The following is a 24,823-nucleotide window of genomic DNA, read 5'->3' on the forward strand; positions in this document are numbered from 1 at the left end:
GGAAGACAAATGATGAGTTCCATCCCAAGAATACCCTCCCTACTGCGAAGCATTGGGGTGGTAGCATCATGCTTTGGGGGTGTTTTTCTGGACATGGGACAGGATGACTGCACTGTATTAAGGAGAGGATGACCGCGGCCATGTATTGTGAGATTTGGGGGAAGAACCTCTTTCCCTCAGTCAGAGCATTGAAGATGGGTCGTGGCTGCATCTTTCACCATGACAATGACCTGAAACACACAGCTAGGAAAACCCAGGAGTGGCTCTGTAAGAAGCATACCAAGGTTCTGGCGTGGCCTAGACAGTCTCTAGACCTAAACCCAATAGAAAATGTTTGGAGGGAGCTGAAACTCCGTGTTTCAGTGTCTTTGATCAACACTTGGGAAGTGGGGGGTGATCATGTCCTTTGTTCAGTCATCAATGAATTCCTTCCCCAGTCATGTTGTGGAGTCATGAGGAGACTTGCAGAGCTTCTGTGTCTCCACAATGAAGTCATTGTCCTTAGGATTAACCGGTGAGGTCAAACCTAAGGACAACCTAAGGATAAGAAATTCTCGAACACAGTAGGAGGATCCGTAATTACAAAATGTAAATACAACAAACTAATGTATCAAAAAGAGAAAGCCTGGGATGCATCGGAAAACAAAAAAAATATCAAAAGTTCCCACATTTTTCCCTCATTGCTTTTTTGAAAAGTACTCACTGGAGGAGTCAGAAAAGTAATAAAATTTAGCGACAGTCACAAAGTTGGCAACACTGCCCAGAGCCTTTTTTTAGATTTTTTTTCATTGGTTGGTGAATAAAGCATCCTTTGCCTGAGTGATGGATATCCAAAAACTCTGCTTCCCATTTGCATGCTGTATTTGTGGGAGTGATGAGTATTTCTTCATTCAAAATCAATGCAAAAAAATCTGAAGAATTATGCACTCTGTGGGGAGTTAAATTTTGTGGATTTTGTCATGAAATAAACAAAATCCATTGCCAACTGGCAAAAGTAAAATGAACTAGTGTATAGCTAAGCACCCACACATACATTTAATCCCCAAACCTTCTAACGAAGGGAATATATAATTGTAGTTTTTGTAGTACCTGTCAAGCTGGATCATAACTGCTGCTCTCTGGAAAAATGCAACGGAGAGACGTTGATCCTTCACAATTGTCAGATCTAAAGCCTAAACAGATAGAACGAGATAGGTTAAAAACATCATTTTAAAAATGTTATTCTTGTACCTGCAGCTCTATTTATTCAAACAGTCAGTTTTATTTTTTATTTGGATTTAATGTAGAAATATTCTCAATAAATCATTGGCACACCAGTATCTTTAAAAGTATTACTTTGTAATATTGTTTGTGCAACCATTACGGTTAAAGATTTTCCATCAGACAAGAGAACCAAAAGGATTTGTAAGTCTGTCTGTCATGATGTACCTCATTTGAACATTAACACTTTTTGCAAAATAAAAAAAAAGTGTCCCACTTTTATTCAGGAGATTTTAAAACATGTATTTATTTGTACTGCTTCCTACATATATCTTCCAGTTCAAGAAGAATTTATAAGAGATGGTGTATGTAACATTCACAATTAAATTTAGGATGCAATGTTTTGTTTTTGTACGACCATTACGGTTAATGGGGCTCAATATCCCTCTGTTAACCAAGCAGGGTTCCAGGTTATCTAAAATTGTACAACACTGGTCAATAATGGCAAATGCCAAGTAGGTAAACTGGAAAAGGGGCCTTAATGTATTATGTGCAAAAATGCAACATGGGTCAACAGAAGGATAAAAAGTGCCTGGTGGCCTTGCCTTGAACAATGGGGCCCAGCTGAGCGCAGCCCAAGAGGGAATGTGAGTCTTTATTTCCACTGGCAAGCTACTTGCAGATGTGGCCAAGATGGTTGGGTACCTTGCGAACCTGGTGGTAACCTTGGCACACCCATCAGTGGCTAAGATGGCCTGAATGATGGGGAACCTCTCTGGTAGGGTAGGAGCCTGAGCCGGTGTGAGACGTCAAGAGGATCTTTACTAAATATGGTTCTGCTTATCTCAACAAAGTTTAAGCTCTGGTACAAGTTCTCTTGAGATGGCTTGATTTTCTCCTGGTGAGAGATACTGAACAATTAACGCAGCCCCAGACCTGTCACATTAACACCATCATGTTTACTGGGCTCCATTTTCACCATATGTAACCAGACACACACTTTACAAAAATTAACAAATTTATCCTTGTCAGTCCATTGATTATTTTCCTCAACGTCTTGGGACTAATTCAAATTTACTTTTGCTCCGATCTCCTACATGACTTGTAACTGTGTTCTGGGGTAATATATAATGGCCACTGTTACATCTTTTTTTCATTTGAGGACAATGGGTCTCAGCAGTGAATGCTGGAGTCCTAAAGCGCTAGAATGGCTTTGTAGCCCTTTTAAAGAGCGATATATGGCATATGACAGATAGATTTTTTTTTTCTCCTCTGTTCGTGAATTTCTTTGGATTGTGCCATTTTTGTTCCAGCTTTTTAAGAGGTTTGGTCAACTTGATTTTGTCAGGTTGTTTTTCAGTGATTTCTTGACTGAACAGGTCTAGAGCTAATCAGGCTTGGGTGTGGACAGAGAAAAAAACAGCTTTCGAAAAGCTGCAATTAGCCACAGTAAAATAATGATTTTCACAAAGGAACACCTTACTTTGTTTCCACAGGCCCTTGTAACTTTGAATCTTGTTTTTCCCTTGATAAATAAATTCACAATTTCAAAATTATTTTGTTTACAAGAGTTATTTTTGTCTATTTAAATTTGTTTTATGATCTTAAAGTGGGGAAACAATGCGAAATAATAAATTCTGAGAAATTTTGACTTTTTCAAAGCAGTGTGTCTTTCCTTTACGTCTACTAATAAGGTTTTCTTGAACTAGATCTTGTAAATCAAAGCATGCAATTCACCTGAAGTGCAGAATCCAGCTGTCCCAGACACAGGTGTGCTGATGCAGCATTGAAGAGAGTACGAGATGTAGGTTCAGTGATCTGTTCCAGTTTTTCCAGAGCACCTTGCCAGTCCTTGTTATCCATTGCATGCACTGACTCATTCCACAATTGCAGTAACTCTGTATAAAGCATCCTGACTGTTGAGGGCAAAAAAAAGAGCACTTATCATTCCCTACTTCCATCCTTCCATTTTCCTCCTCTTATCCTACGTTGGGTCAATTGTAATATACTGGAGTGATGGGCATTGGGATAGCAACGGATGGATGGCGAAATTTAGGGAGCGGTTTCACACTAGTGATTTTATCTGTTTTATCTGTAAATCTGACTGATATTTACTGGGTCTTTTCCAGAATAACTCAGATCCCTATGGAGATCAGGCATTTTTCATCGCTGTAATTACAAGGGACAGAAAGTTGGTCAAGAAGATATGGCACCAAAAAAGTAGAACTTCCAACTTAGTGAGGATAAAATATGAGTTTATCAAACCATTCTCTCCAGCCATCTCTGCGAGACTAGCTCTCTTTAATATCAGGTCATTGGGTAACAAATCAATGTTGATCAATGACATCATTACAACGTATGGTCTGGACTTTTTAGAAATAAATGAAACGTGGTTAACAGAAAGTAGCTGTAATACCATTTTAAATGAGGCAACACCAGCAGATTTGAATTTTATGAACAAGTGTAATACAGGGAAATAAAGGTGATGGTATTGCTGTTATTTTTAAATCATTATTTCAATGTGAAGAAATTATACTGGGTGATTTTAGCTCTTTCGAATATCTGTGTTTTTTTGGTTAAGAGTGAGCCAAAGGTTATCATTTTAATCATTTATAGACCTCCAAGATACAATGTAAAATTTATGGAGGATTTTTCAGAATTGGCGTCAGTTATTTGTACTGAGTACAACTATTTTGTTATAACAAGGGAATTTAACATTCATGTTGACAATAACATGGAAAAAATATCCAAAGAACTTTCTGGAATATTAGACACGTTTGACCTCTCTCAACATATTAAAAGTCCAACTTACACTCAAGGTCACATCTTAGACCCGGTCATCTCTAAGGATGTTGAAATTCTATCAATTGACATAAAGGATATGGCTATTTCTGACCATTTTCGTGTATTTTTTGAATTACAGATTCTTCCAAAAGTTCAGACAACCTCTATCTCCATCAGGAAAAGGTACATAAATGAGAGTACTGCCACTGAGTTTATGGAGACTGTGGCTGTGCCACAAACTGTGAATGCTGAGACATTCGACGAACAAATGCCACAAATGCTGTCACTCCTGTTAAAACTAAGACCATCCTGAGGCGACCTAGAACACAGTGGAGGAGCACAATGATGGTCAAGAGATCTAAATTGGAGTGTAGGAAAGCAGAACACAAGTGAAGACAAACTAAACTCCAAATTGACTATGACCTCTACAGACAGTGTCTTTGTAATTTTAACCAAGAGTTAGTTAGAGCTAGAGAGCACTTTTATGAAATTATCAGTAAGAACCTCAACAATACTCGTGCTCTATTTGCTGTGGTTGACAAGTTTACAACCCTGCCCCCCGAATCAGATAAATCCAGAACTCGTAACAGCTGACAAATGCAATGATGTTGCCTGTTATTTTAGTGAAAAAAATACAATCCATCAGGTCAAATGACAGCATTGTGAAGTCACTGCTACATGATTTGCAGTTGCTCACTTCAGTCTGGTGGGTTTCCCAAAGCTTTCAAAGTAGCTGCTGTTAAGCCTCTTCTAAAAAACAGAGCACTGGACGATTCCATTTTAGGAAGCTATAGACCCATCTCAAATCTCCCATTCAGAGCCAAGATTCTTGAGAAAGTTATTTTTAATCAACTCGGGAATTTTTTTAATTTAAATGGACTTTTTGACAAATTTCAATCAGGTTTCCGAACTCATCACAGTATAGAATCTGCTCTTATCAAAGTGCTAAATGATATAAGGTTGAATACTGACTCAGGAAAGGTGTCAATTTTGGTCTTGTTGGATCTCAGTGTGGCTTTTGATATGGTAGAACACAAAATACTGCTAAACAGGTTGGAAACATGGATGGGACTAAATGGAACGGTCCTTAAATGGTTTAGGTCCTACCTTGAGGAAAGGAGCTATTTTGTGATCATTGGAGGTGCTCGGTCTCAGCTCATGGCAATGACCTATGGGGTCCCTCAAGGGTCAGTTCTTGGACCTCTCCTGTTCAGCCTGTATATGCTACCCTGGGGTCAAATTCTTCAAAACTTTAATTTCGACTACCTTAGCTATGCAGATGACACAGTTATATTTAGCAATGTCTCCAAATGACTACAGTTCAACTGTCAAAATAAATAAAAAATAAATAACTGGGTGAGTCAAAATTTTCTTCAACTAAATCACAACAAAACTGAGACAATTGTTTTTGGCAATAATGAAAAGGCAATTGCTGTTAGTAAACACTCTATCTTTAAAAACCAAAGACCAAGTCTGAAACCTTGGTGTTTTGATTGATTCAGACCTGACTTTCAACAATTACATCAAATAAATCACAAAAACTGCCTTCAACCATCTGAAAAATATATCTAGAGTCAAGTCTTGTGTCACTAGCAGATCAGGAAAAGCTCATCCATGGTTTTATCTCAAGTAGACTTGATTACTGTAATGGTCTTCTGACTGGACTCCCCAAAAAAGAGTATCTAACAGCTGACCAAAACAAAGTGGTCAGAGCATATAACGCCAATCCTAAAGTCTTTGCACTGGCTTCCAGTGAGCTTTAGAATAGATTTTAAAGTTCGGCAACTGGTCTATAAATCACTAAATGATTTAGGTCCTGAATACATGAAAGAAATGCTTACGAAATACAAACCGAGTAGAGCAATGAGATCGACTGACTCAGGTCAAAGAGTGGAGCGCAGAGTCCAAAGCGAACATGGTGAAGCAGCATTTAGCTATTATGCAGCACACAAATGGAATAAGTTGCCAACAGAGGTGAGGTCAGCCCCAAGTGTGAATGTTTTTAAATCCAGGTTGAGAACTCTTCTTTTTTCCCATGCTTTTTAGAATATATTCACTTTTTGATCATATTACTTGCACTGTATGCGGTTTTAATTGTCTTGTTTTTTTAATATTTTGTTTTTCTTTTTGTCAAGGATGTTTTATCTCTTTGTTTTCAAATGCCTTAAATCATGGAAAGCACATTGAGTTACCTTGTGTATGAAATGCGCTATACAAATAAATTTGCTTTGCTTTTAATGGATTCTATACCTTTAATTTCTGACTTTTGCCTTAGTCTATTTTATGTAGTCGACAATGTAGAGACGAACTAAACCCTCACAATTTTAGTGTAGAGCGTGACTAGTTTTGAAAAGTTACAAATAAAAATATTTTATTCCTGTATACAGTTAGAAGAGTGATGAAATGGCTACCCACAGAAACTGTGATAACATATAAAGCAGTTAGTACTACATTTTCAAATTGTATTTTTTGTTATTTGTTGAGTGTGTATGGGTCTTGTTGATCTGTGATGTTTAGAAAGCTAGTTTTCTTTACACCCTGTGAATGAAGATAATGTGCCGCTGTCATTCTTTGCAGTCCATAAATTGCTGGTGAGTTGTTTCAAAATTTGTTCCACGGTGTCTTTACATACCTATGAAATCCCTCCATCCACATCCACTAATCTGGGTCAGGTCAGGTCGCGGTAGCAGTAGCTTTATCAGAGACGCCTAGACTTCCCTTTCTCCACCCACTTCATATAGCTCTTTCGGAGAGATCCCGAGGCATTCACAGGACAGTTGAGGGACAGATGCAGGGACAGGGCACGCCGCCCTTTTTCGACTGCCCCATGGGTACAGGCCCAGCCACCAACTGTTCGCCTTGAAGCCCCACCTCCAGGCCTGGCTGCAGAAGGGGGTCCCGGTGAACTGTGTCTTGCCAGGGGAAATGTAAATCCAATATTTGTATTTGCCATAGGGGTTTATGTAGCCATACTTTTTTTTCGTCCCTAACCTAGGACCTTTTTGCTATGGGTGACCCTACCCGGAGCGTGAAGTCGCACACAACTTAGCTCTTAGGATCATTGGGACACACAAACCCCTCCACCAAAATAAGGTGACAGCTCAAGGAGATGATTTCTATAAAATATTTTCATAAAAATACATCGGTTTCCTCCCACATCCCAAAGACATGTATTAATTGGAGATTCTAAATTCCCCCTAAGTGTGATTTTGAGTCCGACTGTTGAATTTCTCTGTGTGCCCTGCAATTGTCTGGCAGCCAGTACAGAGTGTACCCTGCCTCCTGCTTGATGATAGACTCCGGCACTACCACAACCCCTCAAGAATTATAGCTTTCCTAACAGTCTTTGTTAATCCTTATTGAACTACAGTGAAGAAAATAAGTATTTGAACACTTGGAAATCATGGAGGGGTCTGAAATTTTCATCATAGGTGCATGCCCCCTGTGAGAGAGATAATCTAAAAAGAAAAATCCAGAAATCACAATGGAGGATTTTTTTAATGATTTATTTGTGTGAAACAGCTGCAAATAAGTATTTGAACACCTGAGAAAGCCAATGTTAATATTTGGTACAGTAGGCTTTGTTTGCAATTACAGAGGTCAAACGTTTACTGTAGTGGATCATGAGATTTGCACACACTGCAGGAGGAATTTTGGCCCACACCTCCACACAGATCTTCTCTCGATAAGGCAGGTTTTTTGGGCTGTCACTGAGAAACACTGAGTTTCAGCTCCCTCTAAACATTTTCTTTTGGGTTAAGGAAGCAATCTAACAAAAGAAATTAACACCACAAATGGAAATTAAGAGGAAAAGACAGAAAAACTATTTACTGCTAATAACTCTCAGTCTACCGAGGATTAGAATAGCTAACAGAAGTGACCATCCCCCAAAGCATAGAACAATAAAGGACTAGCTGACAAGTTGAACACCTTCTATAGCAAATTTGAAAAGCGCACTTGTATAAAACAAACCCCCACCCCAGTCTGTCTGGTGGCCATCTCGGCCACCAAAAGTGAGAATCTTGGCTGAGTAGTTCAGGAGGTTGGCTAGAACGGCAAGCACCAGGGTCCCTACTCTGGTGGATGTGAATGAAGGGGGTCCCAATGGCAACGCAGGAACCAAACAGGAGCAGGAGACAGCTGAGGACGATGCCCTGCTGTGGCATGGTCGAGAGCTGGCTGCTGGTTCTGGTTGGGAGACGGGGGCTGCTGATGATTGAGCACCATCAAGGTGTGGGCAAGAGGCGGCTTGGGGACAAGAGCCGCCAAGGCTTGGGAGAGAGACAGGTCAGGGTCGAGGACCAGATATCACAATGTATGATTTTTATTAATGATTTATTTGTGTGATACAGCTGCAAATAAGTATTTGAACACCTGTCTATCAACTAGAATTCTGACCCTAGAAGACCTGTTTGTCCGCCTTGAAAAGTCCACCTTCACTCCATGTATTATCATCAATTAGATGCACCAGTGTGCGGTCATTAGCTGCATAAAGACACTTGTCAACCCCATACAATCAGTAAAACTCAAACTTGTCACATGGCCAAGACCAATGAGGTGTCCAAAGACACCAGAGACAAAATTGTACAACTCCACACTGCTGGAAAGGGCTACAGAGAAATTGCCAAGCAGCTTGGTGAAAAAAGATCCACTGTTGGAGCAATCATGAGAAAATGGAATAAGATACACATGACGGTCAATCTCAATCGGAGTGGAGCCCCATGCAAAACTGGTCCTGAGAAAAGTGAGGAATCAGCCCGGGACTACACGACAGGACTTGGTCAATGACCTGAAAAGAGCTGGGACCACCGTTTCCAAGGTGACTGTTGATAATACACTCAGACACATGGTTTGAAATCATGCATGGCACGGAAGGTTCCCCTACTTAAACCAGCACATCAAAGCCCGTCTTGAGTTTGCAAATGACCATTTGGGTGATACAGAGGAGTCATGGGAGAATGTTTTGTGGTCAGATGAGTCCAAAATTGAACTTTTTGGTCATAATTACACTAACCGTGTTTGGAGGAAGACAAATGATGAGTTCCATCCCAAGAACACCATCACTACTGTGAAGTATGGGGGTGGTAGCATCATCCTTTGGGGGTGTTTTTCTGCACATGGGACAGGACGACCGTGTATTAAGGAGAGGATGACCGCGGCCATCTATTATGAGATTGTGAGATTTTGGGGAACAACCTCTTTCCCTCAGTCAGACCATTGAAGATGGGTCCTGGCTGGGTCTTTCAACATGACAATGGCCCGAAGTACACAGCCAGGAAAACCAAGGAGTGACTCCATAAGAAGCATATCAAGATTCTGGCGTAGCCTAGCCAGTCTCCAGACCTAAACCCAATAGAAAATGCTTGGAGGGACCTGAAACTCCGTGTTTCTCAGTGACAGCCCAGAAACTTGTCTGATCTAGAAAAGATCTGTGTGGAGGAGTGGGCAAAAATCCCTCCTGCGGTGTGTGGAAACCTGGTGAACAACTACAGGAAACGTTTGACCTCTGTAATTGCAAACAAAGGCTACTATACAAAATGTTAACGTTGGTTTTCTCAGGTGTTCAAATACTTATTTGCAGCTGTATCACACAAATAAATAGTTTAAAAAAATCATACATTGGGATTTCTGGATATTTCTTTTGAGATTATCTCTTTCACAGCGGACATGCCCCTACGATAAAAATTTCAGACCCCTCTGTGATTTCTAAGTGGGAGAACTTGCAATATAGTAGGGTGTTCAAATACTTACTTTCTTCACTGTATGTCTGGCCTAATTAGTCTCAATACAGTGCAGCCCCGGCCAGGGCAGTGGCTTGGCCATGCCCCTGACAACAAGAGGAATTAGTATTACAGCTTTAGATTTATTAGCTTCCTACCTTTTTAAATCCATCCACCCATCCATCCATTTTCTGTACTGTTTTATCCCCACAAAGTTGCGGGTGTGCTGGAGCCTATCCCAGTTATTTATGGGTGAGCGGCGAGGTACCCTCTGAACTGGTCACCCAGCCAATAGCAAGCCACAAATAAACAACCATGCATTCTCACCTATGGGCAATTTGGAGTCTTTAAACACCCTACCACACTGGGATAGGCTCCAGCACTTCCCGCGACACTCATGAGGATAAGCGGTGAAGAAAATGGATGGATGGATGTATGCTTGAAACTGTCAGATGAAAAAATGTTGTCAGCATATTATTTCTGTTTGGAAACAAAGTCTGACCAATGGAAACATTTATTATAGCTGTCTTATAATAGGAATGGAAATACAGTACTGTATATGAGTGTCATTGCCACAGTCATCAGAGATTCACACGTTGTCCTTGTTGGCATTTTTTTCGTTACACTACATAAATTTGGGGGGGTGAGGGGAACGGATGCCGCACTCACAGTCATAGCTGGTTTTCTTCAGAGTAAACAAGGAAATAGTCCATGCGTCACTCTGTGCATAATAACATGTTCTGTCTATCGTTGTCAGACTGGACACATTAATCAAAGATGGCTTGTTAAATTAATTCCATAGATAAGACTTTTTTTACCTTCTGGTGTGAAGAGTTGTCTTCTGAATTCAAAGTTCTTGTTGCCTTGCGATTTCCTTTGCTGTGAAACACGGAAGTGAGACTTACTAAAACAGGTATACACCTCTGAGTCTCCACCCTGCTGAATAGAAGGAAGTGATTTCATCACATTCTCAAAAAGTACCTGTCTAGAAAATGGCTCTGGAATTCACCTGTCTACACAACTCCTGCCATAAACAATTACAACATATTGTACACAAGTAGCATAGGAGTCTTAAACCTGTTGCTCCTGAACATCTGCATACTGATCAGTGTTGTGTAGCCTTAACTTTGGAAACATTTTCAGAACTTTGATTTATATATATATATATATATATATATAATATATATATATATATATATCCATAAATCTTCTGAGTCGCTTATCCTCACAAGGGTCATGGTCTATTTTCGAGTAGGAGGCAGGACTGGTTGGCAGCCAATCACAAGGCACATAAATTACAAGTGAAACTATTTGAGGGGTAGGGTATGCAGTAAGGAACAATCAATACTGAATGATGTTGATATAAGAAGGAAAAACTTTGGTTTAGTAATAATAAGAACCTCACAGCTAATTAAAATACAAATTAGTCTAGATAACATTGTGGTTCACATAAAGCTGTGCGGTCAACTGCATTGTCTGTTTCCTCAAAAATAAATGCAAAACTTAGTTGGCTAGGTAACCAGTGTATCTGGAGCATTTATGGACCCCCTGGCCAGAAGGACCATAGAGGCCTCCGACTAAAACAAAAACAATGAATAAGAAATAGTAAATAATTATTAATTATTCAACAACCAACACCAAAAGCTTCTAATCTTTAATACTGTACATTCATTCAAGAATTGAGTGTCCATCAAAGACTCAAGATGTTGTATGCAGCAACAAATTCAATGGTTCATGCTATAATCTTAAATGAGTGGAAGAGATGATGCGTAACATCATCCCGCACGATATGCATCATCTCTTCAACTGTGCTCAAAAACCGACCGCACTGACGGTTGAACACCTGTGGAGCGCCCCGGCTCATGTGGCTCACTTTCTGGACCTTGAAATGGAATAACAACTGTCGTACTTGGGTAGAGAAACATCTTGTTAAATGTAACATTATGTCTACACCAGTAAGTACAGGGAAATACAGAAATCCAAAATACTGCAGTTATTTCAACTGGTGGGTCAGAGCCATTTTGGGTGGGTCACGGCGGAGTCATAAAAATTAGGGGGTCATCAGGTTACAACGAGAACAACATTTTGGGGTTACAAATGGCATAAGAAAAACTTTTCACAAAGTACGAGATGGCACACAACACTAACACTATTTACTTTTTTTCATCGTATTGTTTATGGTCTACAAATAATTTTTCATACAAATATCTCATTTTAATCAACTTAAACTACATACATCTTTTCTCTCAAATATACAGTATAACATATTCCTCTACTCTTCAATACAGGCACAAGCACACGAGTATTTCGTGGATGGATAGTTTCTGACATGGTGACACCTAGTTGTGCCCATCAGAAATATAAAAAGTACTGGTATTCAGTTTTTATGTAAAACTCATGAACAGAAAACAACACTGAAACCACTCCCTTACTTAAGTAAAAGTACAAATGTACACACTTATAAATGTACTTCAGGAAAAAAAGTAAATAAACATTTTCAACACAATAAAATACACAATATAGTGAGAGTTTTGTATCTCTTCAGATGAGTGTTTTTGGGGGGCAAAAATGTAAAAAACAAAAATAACAGGTAAGCTTTAATGAAAAGATCAGGATTTATTTGTACTGTTAAAATAAAGTTACAGCATATACAGTGCAACATAAAATGAAACAAAAAAGCTAGCTTTGTTGGAAAGATTTTATTAGGCAACTGCCAAACTGGGGGAGAGGCCAAAGAGGAGATGACTGAAATGGTGGATAACAAGCAAATTGTGGCTACTGTTTTGCTAGTTGAGTAAATAAATATGACGAAAATATATTTTCAAGAGGGTCTAAGCAGATATCTGTGTTTTGTTTCCAAATACATAACATATGTTTGAATATAAGTACTGAAAACATATGCAAAGAGAAAATTATGTCATGGTGACACATTGAGATACAACTGAACTGAACTCTTTTTAACCGTTTAATTGCCCTGATTTTGTGAGCATCCCCGTGAGGTCACCTTGATAGGGTGACTGTCTTGTAGTGCAGGGGTCGGCAACCCGCAACTCCGGAGCCGTATGCGGTTCTTTAGCTCACAGGAGTTTTTTCAAAAATGTATGAAAATGGAAAAAGATGGGGAAGAAAAATATGTTTTTTGTTTTTATGTAATTTCTGTAGCAGGACAAAAATGACAAATATTTTTTATGTTTTCTAATGTTGTAGAAATGTATGGAATGAATATTAAATGGGCGGCACAGTGGCGCAGCTGTAAAGTGTTGACCTCACAGTTCTGAGGACCTGGGTTCAATCCCAGCCTTGCCGGTGTAGACTTTGCATGTTCTCCCCGTGCCTGTGTGGGATTTCTCTGGGCACTCCAGTTTCCTCCCAAATCTGAAAAACATGCAACATTAATTTCCCCTAGGTGTGCCCTGCGATTGGCTGGCAACCACGTCAGGGTGTACACTGCCTCCTGCCTATCGACAGCTGGGATCGAACACCAGCACTCCTGCGACCCTTGTGAGATTAAGCAGCTAGAAAACAGAAGAAAATGAGGAAACAAAGCAATTAAAATCCACCATTTGGGCATTTTTAAGGCTTTGGGGCTCCAGCAAACCATTATCAGAGCCATTATCCACAAAAGGAGAAAACTGGGAACTGTGGGAAATCTTTCCAGGAAAGCACGACCAATTAAAATTACTCCAAGAGTCTGACGACGACTCATCCAGGAGGTCACAAAAGAACCTCAAAAAACATCTAAAGACCTGCAGAACTCACTCTCTTCAGTTAAGCTCAGTGGTCATGACTTTACCATAATAAAGTCACTGGCCAAAAATTGCATCCACCGGAGAGTTCCCAGGCGAAAACCCCTGCTGTCAGCAAAAATACTAAGGCTCGTCTCACATTGGCCAAAAAATATCTTGATGATCCTCAAGACTTTTGGAGAAATATTCTGTGGACTGAGGAGTCAAAAAATGTAACTTTTTGGAAGGTGTACATCCCTTTACATCTGGCACACAGCATTTGGTTAAAAAAAAAAAAAAACATTATGCCAGCAGTGAAGCATGGTTGTCCCAGTGTGATGGTCTGGGGCTGCCATCATTTCATGCCCTCAAACTCAAATGGTCCTGGATCATGCAGCAGAACAATGATCCAAAACACACCAGCAAGTCCACCTCCAAACGGCTCAAAAAAAAAAAAAAAAAAAAAAAAAACAAAGGTTTTGAGTGGCCAAGTCAAAGTCATGATGTAAATCCAGTTGAGATACTATAAGCCATAGTGACACCACTCATGTATATTTGACACTACAAAAACCATACAGTTAACAAGCCTATCAAATTTTAATCGATAAAAAAAATATATATATATAATTTTAAAACGCATATAATACGGACAAGATTAATAAATCAATCAAAAGCCTTTACTGTCATGATATGACATGAGATAAGCGCCACTCCACAACCAAAATAAATACAATAGAATAAAACATATCACATCTATGATAAAGTAACTCAGATGAAATATTTACAATCAACACAGCCAAACGGGGGCACAAGGCAGTGCAATCTGTAGGCCGGTTCCAAGTCCGGATTAATGCAGAAGGTTGCGTCAGGAGGGGCATCCGTCGTAAAACTTTGCCAAACAAATATGACCGTGGATCTAAAAAAATCCCATACCGGATTGGTAACAATGTTCACCCCGGGCACCGTTAACATTGTCGGGCATCAGTGGAAATTCAGCTACTGTGGGTGGAGGACAAAGAAGAAGAGGAACGCCGATTCTTCGGCAGAAGAAAAGGAGGAATGCACAGAGCCTACAACTGAGTGTAGAGAATGTTGGGACGATGACAGATAAAGCCCAGGAGTTAGTTGACATGGTGATTAGGAGAAAGGTTGATATACTGTATTGTGCATCCTCGAGAGCAGCTGGAAAGGTAGTCAGGCTAGAAGTTTAGGGGCAGCGTTTAAATTATTTTACCATGAGTACAGTAATCCCTCGTTTTTCACAGTTAATTGGGACCAGAACCACCCGCCAAAAGTGAAAAAAAGTGAAGTAGGGGATGTATGTGTGGGTACCAGAATGTTTAAGAATATGTAAACATTATTTGTACTTTGCATATTTGAGACAAAAGAGGCAGTTAAATATTTTAATATAAATACAAATTTTATAATATAATATTATAATATAATTTTATAATATAAATACAAATTATAAAACACTATTATATTACTGTATAATTTCTATTCATCACGAAGACTTCTGCTGGATGCACTGGCGATGGAGATTAGTGTTGGATTAATTGTATATAGTTATCTCATATTTGCTTTTGTTTGCTTTTAAATGCTCTTTTTCTCAATACTACATAGTTGGCTTTGGGTTTCTTTTAATGTTTCTTATAATACTTGAATAATATGATGCAATGGAGAAATACGCACTAACATTACGTCCGAGAAGCGCTTCACTACAGAGAATGAGGCATCACGACGAGGATGACATCACAAGACTGAGACGAGGAGACGACGACACCAAGATGCAACACAAGCGCTCAACACGTTAATGAAGAACGTGCAGCATTTCGTTTCTCTTTATTTGCCGTAGTACTTTGTTTTCGTGACTCACGTTTGCATTGCATGTCACACCTGCTTACGGTTATGTTTTCTATCGTGTTTGCTACGTTTTGGATTGCAAAGTTAATAAAAAGGGGAGATGTGGAAATGTGGGTAGAACGGGTTGGAGATTGTGAAAGAGACACATCCCACGTTCTCCTCGCGAGCCAGAAGTTCCTCTTGTCTTCCTTCCTTGTTAATTTTACTTTAAATGTCCGAGGCTGTTTAAACCTGACAATTAGTATTTTTAGCTTTGGGATGAAGAGTTGTTGTTTTGTGTGTGTGTGTGTGAATGTATGTGGGTACCAGAATGTTTAAAATATATCAACAGTACAGTATTTATACTTTGCAAACTTGAGACAAAAATTACAACAGTACAAGTGTCTAGTTAAATAATAACAATAAACATTTTTAATACAGTACATAATTAACATCCCTCACTCAGAGAATCTTCTGTTGGATCCCTTGGCGGTGTACATACCTGAGTTTTTTAACTTTGAGATGAGTTGTTTTTTGTGTGTATGAGAGTACAAAAATGTTTAAAATATGTCAACAGTACGTATTTACAGTGAAGAAAATAAGTATTTGAACACCCTGCTATATGGCAAGTTCTCCCACTTAGAAATCATGTAGGGGTCTGAAATTTTCATCGTAGGTGCATGTCCACTGACTTCTTAAAGAAAAATCCAGAAATCACAATGTATGCTTTTTTAACAATTTATTTGTGTAATACAGCTGCAAATAAGTATTTGAACACCTGAGAAAAACAATGTTAATATTTGGTACAGTAGCCTTTGTTTGCAATTGACCCCTCCGTACACGGCACTTAACCACGCCTTCTGAAGTCACGTCACCCCGCTGTTGCTAACCTCAGACAAACATTAGACAAAATGGCGTCGCAGGAAGAAAAGTCGAGAGCAAAATTGTGCGATTTACCATCTGATTTTTACTCGCATTCTTAGCGAATAGTGAAATATCGTTGAAGAGCAGACAGCAGGACTTCAAGTATTTCAGCGAGGGGTATTTCAATGGTATTTCCATGCATGTCGACGGAGAAACCATTGATATTAGCGCAAGATCTTTCCGGAGTCAGAGGAAGACCGAGAAGCCACATAATATAATATATTATAACCCAAAGACGAATTCGTCATTGACAGTTTCCTATTTTCGTGTTACCTATCACACTTGTGTGCAGAATCTGTATGTGTAGCTGTATAGCCGTTTGTGAACCGCCGTATGAAGGAAAAGAACAAGGCGAGGCTTGATTTACGAGTTGTTTCTCTCCTTTTCTTTGTGTAACGTCACGCGCTCCCCTCAATAATTATTCTTGAATTAGTGCCGAACCTACGTAAGTCCCGACCGAGTATGACAATCACTACTTTAGTGTCCTCAAACATCCTTCCTTCAGTCTTGGTGTCTCGGTGCACGTCGAAGGCTTTTAGGACTCGCTAGTCCGGTTTAGCTTAGCTCGCTAGCCGGCAACAAAGAGACACGTTTGTGCAGTCAGGTCCTCACAAAGTATCGCTCAACACAGATCAAGTGTGTCAATCATTCACACGTAGCTATGTTATGCAAGCGAAGAACTGCTAATTCATTTATATGAGACATGTATTGAAAATCAAATATAGGGCTTACCTTCGTGCAAACATAGTCCGGTTTAGCATAGCTCGCTAGCCGCCAACAAAGAGACACGTTTGTGCAGTCAGGTCCTTGCAAAGTATCGCTCAACACAGATCAAGTGTGTCAATCATTCACACGTAGCTATGTTATGCAAGCGAAGAACTGCTAATTCATTTATATGAGACATCTATTGAAAATCAAAAATAGGGCTTACCTTCGTACATATCTGTTCCGGTTGATTTTAGATGGATTCAGTTGATCATGCGGTCTTCCACAAAGTTTGATCCATCGAAGACATTTTTCGTACTCGGTCTTCGATTTTGGAAAGGGTACAAATTGAACTCCACCAACTAGACTATCAGGATACCTGTCGTCACTATTACAAAGGCCGTAACTACACCTCTTAACCATATCTATTGTTAAGACGTGATAAAACGCAAACAAAATCTCTACTGAACCATGCGACTTTGTCAGTGTTCTTGGGATGGAACTCATCATTCGTCTTCCTTCAAACACGGTTTGTGGAATTATGACCAAAAAGTTCAATTCTGGTCTCATCTGACCACAAAACCTTCTCCCATGACCCCTCTGTATCATACAAATGGTTATTGGCAAACTAAAGACGAGCCTTGACATGTGCTGGTTTAAGCAGGGGAACATTCCATGCCATGCATGATTTCAAACAATGACGTCTTAGTGTATTACCAACAGTCACCTTGGAAACGCTGGTCACAACACGTTTCAGGTCCTTGATCAAGTCCTGTCGTGTAGTGCTGGGCTGATTCCTCACCTTTCTAAGGATCACTGAGACCCCACGAGGTGATATTTTGCATGGAGCTCCACTCCGATTGAGATTGACCGTCACGTTTATCTTATTCCATTTTCTCATGATTGCTCCAACAGTGGATCTTTTTTCACCAAGCTGCTTGGCAATTTCTCTGTAGCCCTTTCCAGTCATGTGGAGCCGTACAATTTTGTCTGTGGTGTCTTAGGACAGCTCTTTGTACTTGACCATGTTACAAATTTGAGTCTTACTAATTATATGGGGTGGACATGTGTCTTTATGAAGCTAACAACCTCACACAGGTCCATCTGATTCAGGATAATACATGGAGTGGAGCTGGACTTTTAAAGGCGGACTATCAGGTCTTTGAGGGTCAGAATTCTGGCTGACTCCTCCGTATCATCCAAAGGGTCATTGGCAAACTAAAGACGGGCCTTGACATGTGCTGTTTTAAGCAGGGGAACCTTCCATGCCATGCATGATTTCAAACCATGATGTCTTAGCGTATTACCAACAGTCTTAGTGTATTACCAACAGTCACCTTAGAAAGGGTGGTCCCAGTTCTTTTCAGGTCATTGACCAAGTCCTGTCATGTTGTCCTGAGCCGATTCCTCACTTTTCTAAGGATCACTGAGATCCCACGAGGTGATATCTTGCATGGGGCTCCACTCCAATTCAGATTGACTGTCATGTTTAGCTTCTTCCATTTTCTAATGGATGCTCCAACAGTGGACCTTTTCCACCAAGCTGCTTGGCAATTTCTTGTAGCCCTTTCCAGCTGTTTGGAGTTGTACAATTTTGTCTTTGGTCTTGGCCATGTTACAGGTTTGAGTCTTTCTGATTCTATGGGTTGGACAGGTGTCTTTATGCAGCTAACAAACTCACACACGTGCATCTGATTCGGGATAATACATGGAGTGGAGGTGGACTTTTAAAGGCGGACTAACAGGTCTTTGAGGGTCAGAATTGTAGCTGATGGACAGCTGTTCAAATACCTATTTGCAGCTGTATCACACAAATAAACTGTTAATAAAAGGTTGAAGTTGAGGTTCGTCAGCACTTTCTTCAGCCTCTTCATCATTGTTCCCGGGCCTTTTTCTGCACTCTACTATCCACAAGGCTAACACAGCTTCCATCCGAACAACTCATATTTCTCTTGGAAATATTTCTTACTTATTGAAAGCTATTGAAGATGTTTTATGGATTTTATGCACCGTGGATTCATTCACGCCATAATGGTGTGCCACAAAAGCGGAGCTTCTGCCGTCTTTCATCATATCCAAAAGTTTTTAGTTTTTCGCTGATCGGCATCATCTTCCTTTTATTGTGAGCTTTGGAGGAAGCTTTCGCATCAGCACAGCCCTTACCTTACCATAATCTTAAAGTTTTAGTTTTTCGCTGATCTTCATCATCTTTCCCTTCCTCTTGGGTGCTGCAGAGGAATCTTTCACATCAGTACAGCATTTCAGCAGCATTGTGAATTACGCCATAATGGCGTGCCACAAAAGTGTAACTTCTGCAGTCTTTGATCATATCCAAAAGTTTTTAGTTTTTCGCTGATCATCATCATCTTCCTTTTATTGTGAGCTTTGGAGGAAGATTTCGCATCAGCACAGCCCTTCAGCGACATTGTGAACATGAGAGGCTATTGCCCAGATAGTTAACAGCATAGAAAATGGCACAAAGGAAGGACAAAGGAGAGGGTAGGACAGAATTTGCTATTTGATGCTTCGATGTGTCGCAGCCAATCAGCTCATGAGATAAATCCACGCATGCTTTCATTTGTCAATGTCGCGCTGGGGACCAATCATGTGCAGTTTATCTTCCCGCAATATGCCCAAAAAAAAGACAGATTGCTTGTACTAATGTGGTGATGACATGGACCAATGAAGCAAAAAATAATAAAAAAAAAAAAAAGTACTGTAGCGGGAAGCCGCATTGATAGGGTATAATGCGGCATCCCAAGCAAAACGACATGAACCAATAAAGCGAAAAAAAAAAATATATATATATATATATATATATATTTTTTTTTTAAATAAATAAGTCCAACATACACGAGCACAGTAGTATAGCGGGAAGCTACATTGACAGGGTATAATGCAGCACCCCAGCAAGACGACATGGACAAATGAAGCAAAAAAAAAAAAAAAAAAAAAAAAACACCATAATGGGAAAAAAAAAAAATCACCAGCATACATTAGTAGAGTCATAGGTGTCGGGAATCCATGGGTCGCGAGCCATACCTGGCTCTTTTGGTGGTTGCATATTAGTTCTAGAGTGACCTTTGCATTTCAATACTGCCACCGCTGTTGGGAGCATTAAAGCATCTCACAATTCCAGAATGTCGTCCTGATGTTTAATGGGTGTACCGGTTGCAGTTTGGAAATCGTTTCGCTGCCATTCTGTTTGTCAAGTTGTCTTTAACTCCCTCTGTTCTTTGCCCCAACTTGAAAAGGGCCTTGGTCTTCAAACACATGAGCAACTCCTCTTTTCACAGTTTATTTATGGTTAAGGTGGTTAGAGGGTGATTGGAGGGTGATTTGAGGTTTATTAGGTTGAAAACCTTGACCAAAGAAGCACATTGAACAGATTGCATTATTTTTAGTTTAAATAAATAGGTCATCAAAGCATTACTTTAACCTTACTAATCACATTTTAAGTAAATTAATGACATACATTTTACACCATACATTAAGTATTCAAAAGTAACAAAGTAAAAAGTAAACAAGCAATATAACTGATTGAATAAACCAAACAAAAGCCTCCACTTTTTCTCCATGAATACTTTAGTTTAATTCAAAAGTGAGACAAACACAAAGAACATCGTTTGTAGCTGAAATGAAAAAAAAATAACCAATTAGCATCCAAGTCCTTTCCCTACCAGTTGCGTCTGACCGGAAACTGAGGGGTATCTTTGAGTTTTTTAGTTGCTTCAGTTGCGTGTTAGTGATGTATTCCTTCTGCTGGTAGGCCTTCTTTGAGTGATGTAGGGCTTCTTTGTTCCACACAAGCTCACATGCTGTCTGTGAGCAATATGGCCGCCCCTAGCCTCTGACAGGAAGTTTGAAGAGTTGTGTGATTGAGGTTTCTCTGCCTCCTGCAGGCCTGGAGGGGGACAGGTGCTCTTCCTGTTAGTTGACTTGACACTGTTCATGCAACATGAACTGTCATGTATGCATACGCCAAATCTGTGTAATCTGTTAACTGACTGATTTTTTGCCAACTTGAGAGCTGCCGTTAATGTCAAAATTTCTGGTCTTTGTGCTGACTGGGAGCCTGGAAATCTTTCTGCTTGCACTTCTTCAAAACCTGTTTCTGTGGGTTGGGTTACTGCAAATCCAGATTGTAGGCAATCGTTGCCTTTGAAGCAACATCCGTCTTTTAAAAGAATCAAGTCCGGGTTGTCAAGAAGTGTCTCGTAGAATACAGTGCAGTGAGTTTTCTTCCGTAGTTCTTTGTACACAACAATGCGGTTCTCCTCCGAGCAGACCTTCAGCCATGTTTACCCCTTCATGAGTAAAGAGAATATGTGGTTGTGTTCGGTCACGGTGAAAGCTTGACTTGTGACATAGTGGACTGTACTGTGCGATGTTCGCACAATCAGCAGGTGATGAAGAACAATGTGAGATGTCTTCTGAATAACTCTGGCTAGAGCAGATGCGAAAGAAGCACAAAGTGACTTTGCCCGTATTTTTCCAATGAAGTTGATGCATACAGACAAACTTGTCGACTTCAGCCTTCTCCTTTCTAATAAAGAGCAGCAGAAACACTGCTGATCTTTTCAGACATGTCAAGATAGAACATGTGACTGTAATCTGGAATCGCAAGCACTACAGCAGTGGAAAGATGTTGTTTGAAGGAGATGAAGGAAGTATGTGCTTCCGTGGTCCAACAAAGAGTGTTAGTAAGATTGCGCATACCTTGTTCATTGATCATCCGTCGGAGTGCGTGAGTGAGTTCAGCAAAGCTTGGAACTTGATGCCTGGAGTTGTTGCAAAGACCAAGAAAGGTCAGCATGGTTTTCACATTTGTTGGTTTTGGGTGATGGAGGATCTTGTCTTTGTGAGAGGGAGACATTCCTGTGGCATGGCATGCGATCAGATGTCGGAGAAAGGAAACCTGTGGTCGGGCAATCTGGAGTTTGGACTTGGAACACTTCAGTCCAACAGTGGCCAAATGAGAGAGCAAAGACCTGGTGGCTTCAAGACAAGAAGTTTCAGATTGAGCCGCCAGCAAGAGGTCATCCACATACCAGGAGAACCCCCACTAGGCAATTCAAGCAGAGACAGCAACTGACGAAGACAGTCACTGAACAGTCCAGGTGAAAGGACAAAGCCTTGAGACAGGCGATTGTAGGAATAGCAAACACCATTCCAACTGAAAATAAAAAAAAAAATTCATGGAAGGATGAAGCAGAATGCAAAAGAAAGCATTAGAAAACTCAATGCAAGTGAAATGAGTGTGGGCCGATGTAATTTGGGACAATGCCGAGTCCGGGTTGGGACGGACAACGTGAGGGTTAACATGGTTGCATTAATTGCTCACAGGTCATGGACCATGCGAAACTTTCCAGTGTTTTTCATTTCAACAGGCAAGATGGGGGTGTTAAAATCAGAGCCAGGAATTTCACACAACAATCCTACTTTGAGCAAGCCATCGATTGTTTCCGAAATGCCAATCATCCCAGCCTCTTTTACAGAGTACTGGGGAAGATATATTTGTCCTGGTTTCCTTGGAAACACAACAGGTGATACATTGCAGAGACCAACATCAGTCGTATCCATGGACCACAGCGATGTGGGAAGGGAATCAAGAAGTTGACCAGCAAAATCGCTGTCGGTTGTTTCACGTCCATGGTGCCTATCCAGGTGCTGGTGCTCCAAAACAGAAGTGGTTAAAAATGTGTTAGACTGAATTTAATAAGCATCAAGTGACGGGGAATAGAGCAATAGAGAGTGAAATGAATTTTGCTTATCAGTGGCCTGTGTGCATGCCAGGACAAACGGACCGAGATCCTTCGCTGTGTGCTGAGGAGAGACCATCAAGGAGAAATGTGGGTGACAAGGAGGCAGAGAAGGATCCGGGGTATGCGCCATTCTGTACCATTTGAGTTGTTCAGGAGTCAGGAAGACCGAAAAGGCAAGACCTGGTTTGCCTGTAAACAAATCACCCATGTTCATTTCCCATATGTTGTTTTCAATTTCCTGAAATGCCTCGCTATAGATCTCATCTCCTAATTTGTCATAGTACAGAGTGCATTATATACAATCAGTTACCATATCATAAGAGCTGAGGTTGCGAAGAGCAAAATGTGGAATTCCAGAGGATCAAAGGGAATTATTTAACTCCCATTTAAAACAACACTTTCTGAATCAAGTTCGATCAGAATTTTGTAATTACATGAAGAAGCATAATTTGAGTTGGCCAGCTTGTCCAATGGAGGAAATCCTAAATTATGCAAGAAATTATGAATGTGTCGAGCAGAAAAAGAAAAAAGTAGAGCGTCCTGTGGTAAACATTAACTTTACAGGAAAGCGTCGTGACACAAAAGGGGACCACGTGACGGGAGCAACAAAAAACTTCCATTTGACTTGTCCAAATTATCACCCAAAAAGCAAAAGTGGTTTAGAGAAGGCAAGTGTCTTAACTGTGGCGAAGAGGGTCATCGGGCTCGCCATTATAAAGGCAAGGCCAAGCCTAGTCGACGCCGTGTTGACGATTCATCTGATGATCAATGACTACGCCGGGACTCCAGAGGGGCTGTGGACCGCAAATTGGTGACCCACCCTCTGAATTCCTCCTCCGATAGTGACAATGATAAAAATGTTGAGGAAAAAATTAAACACATGTTCGACCTCGAAAATTATTTGATGCGTCATCAGACTGAACCCATGATGAAACCATAATTAACTTTACTAGTCCAGGGAAACCAGCTGAGTGGATACGGGCGCTGATGTTTAGAAAAACGGGACCCTGCAACAGTTAAAACAAGCCGAAAAAAGGTTTACATGCGCGGAGCTCATGGTTGAGTTCAACCCTTAGTTTTGTCCCATACTATCGAGTTGCGCAGTCCCGATGACCCAAATAAAAAGCCGAGTGTGGAAGCAGTTCTACAGCCAAGGTGCCCACTCAATTTATTAGGCCGTAACACATTGACACAATTAGAGATTAGCATCACAATTAATAAACGGGGGCGAATGGAAGCAAGCATCAAAATTCAAGAAAATGGGGCACATTATTGTTGGTTGCTGGATTTACCTGAGGCGGAATGTGGAGGCGGCAGGCAGTACCGAAATAATTTACGTCACCATTAGGTACAAAGAATACCCGGCCCCGGATACAGATTACATCAAATTGATTTTGGAATTGGCTGAACAACAAGTGGAGGTCAATTACATTTATTGGAAAGGAAAGTGGTGCTTTGCCATTGTCAAACTCACCGCGGAAGTGAAAGCGTTGCTCCCTCCTGGGCAGCATCCACACATTGGCTGCCACGTCGGGCTCGCAGACAGCGGGGGCAGCTATGGCGCACTTAGCCGCGTTCTATGACAACGCCTTAAAGCGGTCCGGCTCGGGGCTGTGACAAGCCACCTCGGTCGGGGTGGCTCATCGCGGGGCCAGGCCACGATGGCTCATCTCTGCCGCGGAAGTGGATTGGACGGGGAGGCAGTTTAGCCTTGATCGCATATCATCTGAATATGGCTCGAAACAATAGTAATAGCAATAATATTGCCCTAATAACTTCACTCGGTTGCCAGAAGGGGCGTGTCCCATAGTAAGGGCCACAGCGTGTTTTCAATGGCGAATGTCTGGGGTGACGTCACGGACAGGAGATATGCAGCCAATATGACCCTACCTTTCATGTCAGTCTGCTCAAGCCAGCTCGGTCGTCTCCGCTAGTCCCGCCTGCCAAACCCCCTCCTCCCCCCAGCATGGTGGATTGGGGCCTGGTCTACACTGTGCGCCGGCTCCTGTCATCTCGCCATCAGGAAAGGGGTGTCAAGGACCTGGTGGAGTGGGAAGGATACGGTCCCGAAGAACGGTCATGGATCCCGTTCGGTTCGTGGTTGATCCCTCTCTCATCAGAGACTTTCACGCCTCTCACCCCGAGGCGCCTGGGCCAT

The 24,823-nt window shown here is 40.9% G+C and overlaps 1 protein-coding gene across 1 annotated transcript in view; it reads right to left on the minus strand.

Moving 5' to 3' along the window:
* noxa1 (NADPH oxidase activator 1) overlaps positions 1 to 10,707 on the minus strand; it is a 58,316-nt gene extending 47,609 nt beyond the window's left edge. Inside the window, exons 1-3 of the mRNA XM_061816489.1 lie at positions 10,523 to 10,707; positions 2,938 to 3,116; positions 1,090 to 1,172 (exon numbers count right to left, since the gene is read on the minus strand). Of these exons, the coding sequence (XP_061672473.1) occupies positions 1,090 to 1,172; positions 2,938 to 3,116; positions 10,523 to 10,667 (407 nt within the window). The 5' untranslated portion in view covers positions 10,668 to 10,707. The remainder of the gene's footprint in view (positions 1 to 1,089; positions 1,173 to 2,937; positions 3,117 to 10,522) is intronic.
* Between the last annotated feature and the right edge of the window lie 14,116 nt (positions 10,708 to 24,823).

The sequence above is a fragment of the Syngnathoides biaculeatus genome, chromosome 4 (assembly GCF_019802595.1).
Source record: "Syngnathoides biaculeatus isolate LvHL_M chromosome 4, ASM1980259v1, whole genome shotgun sequence".
Classification (NCBI taxonomy): Eukaryota; Metazoa; Chordata; class Actinopteri; order Syngnathiformes; family Syngnathidae; genus Syngnathoides; species Syngnathoides biaculeatus.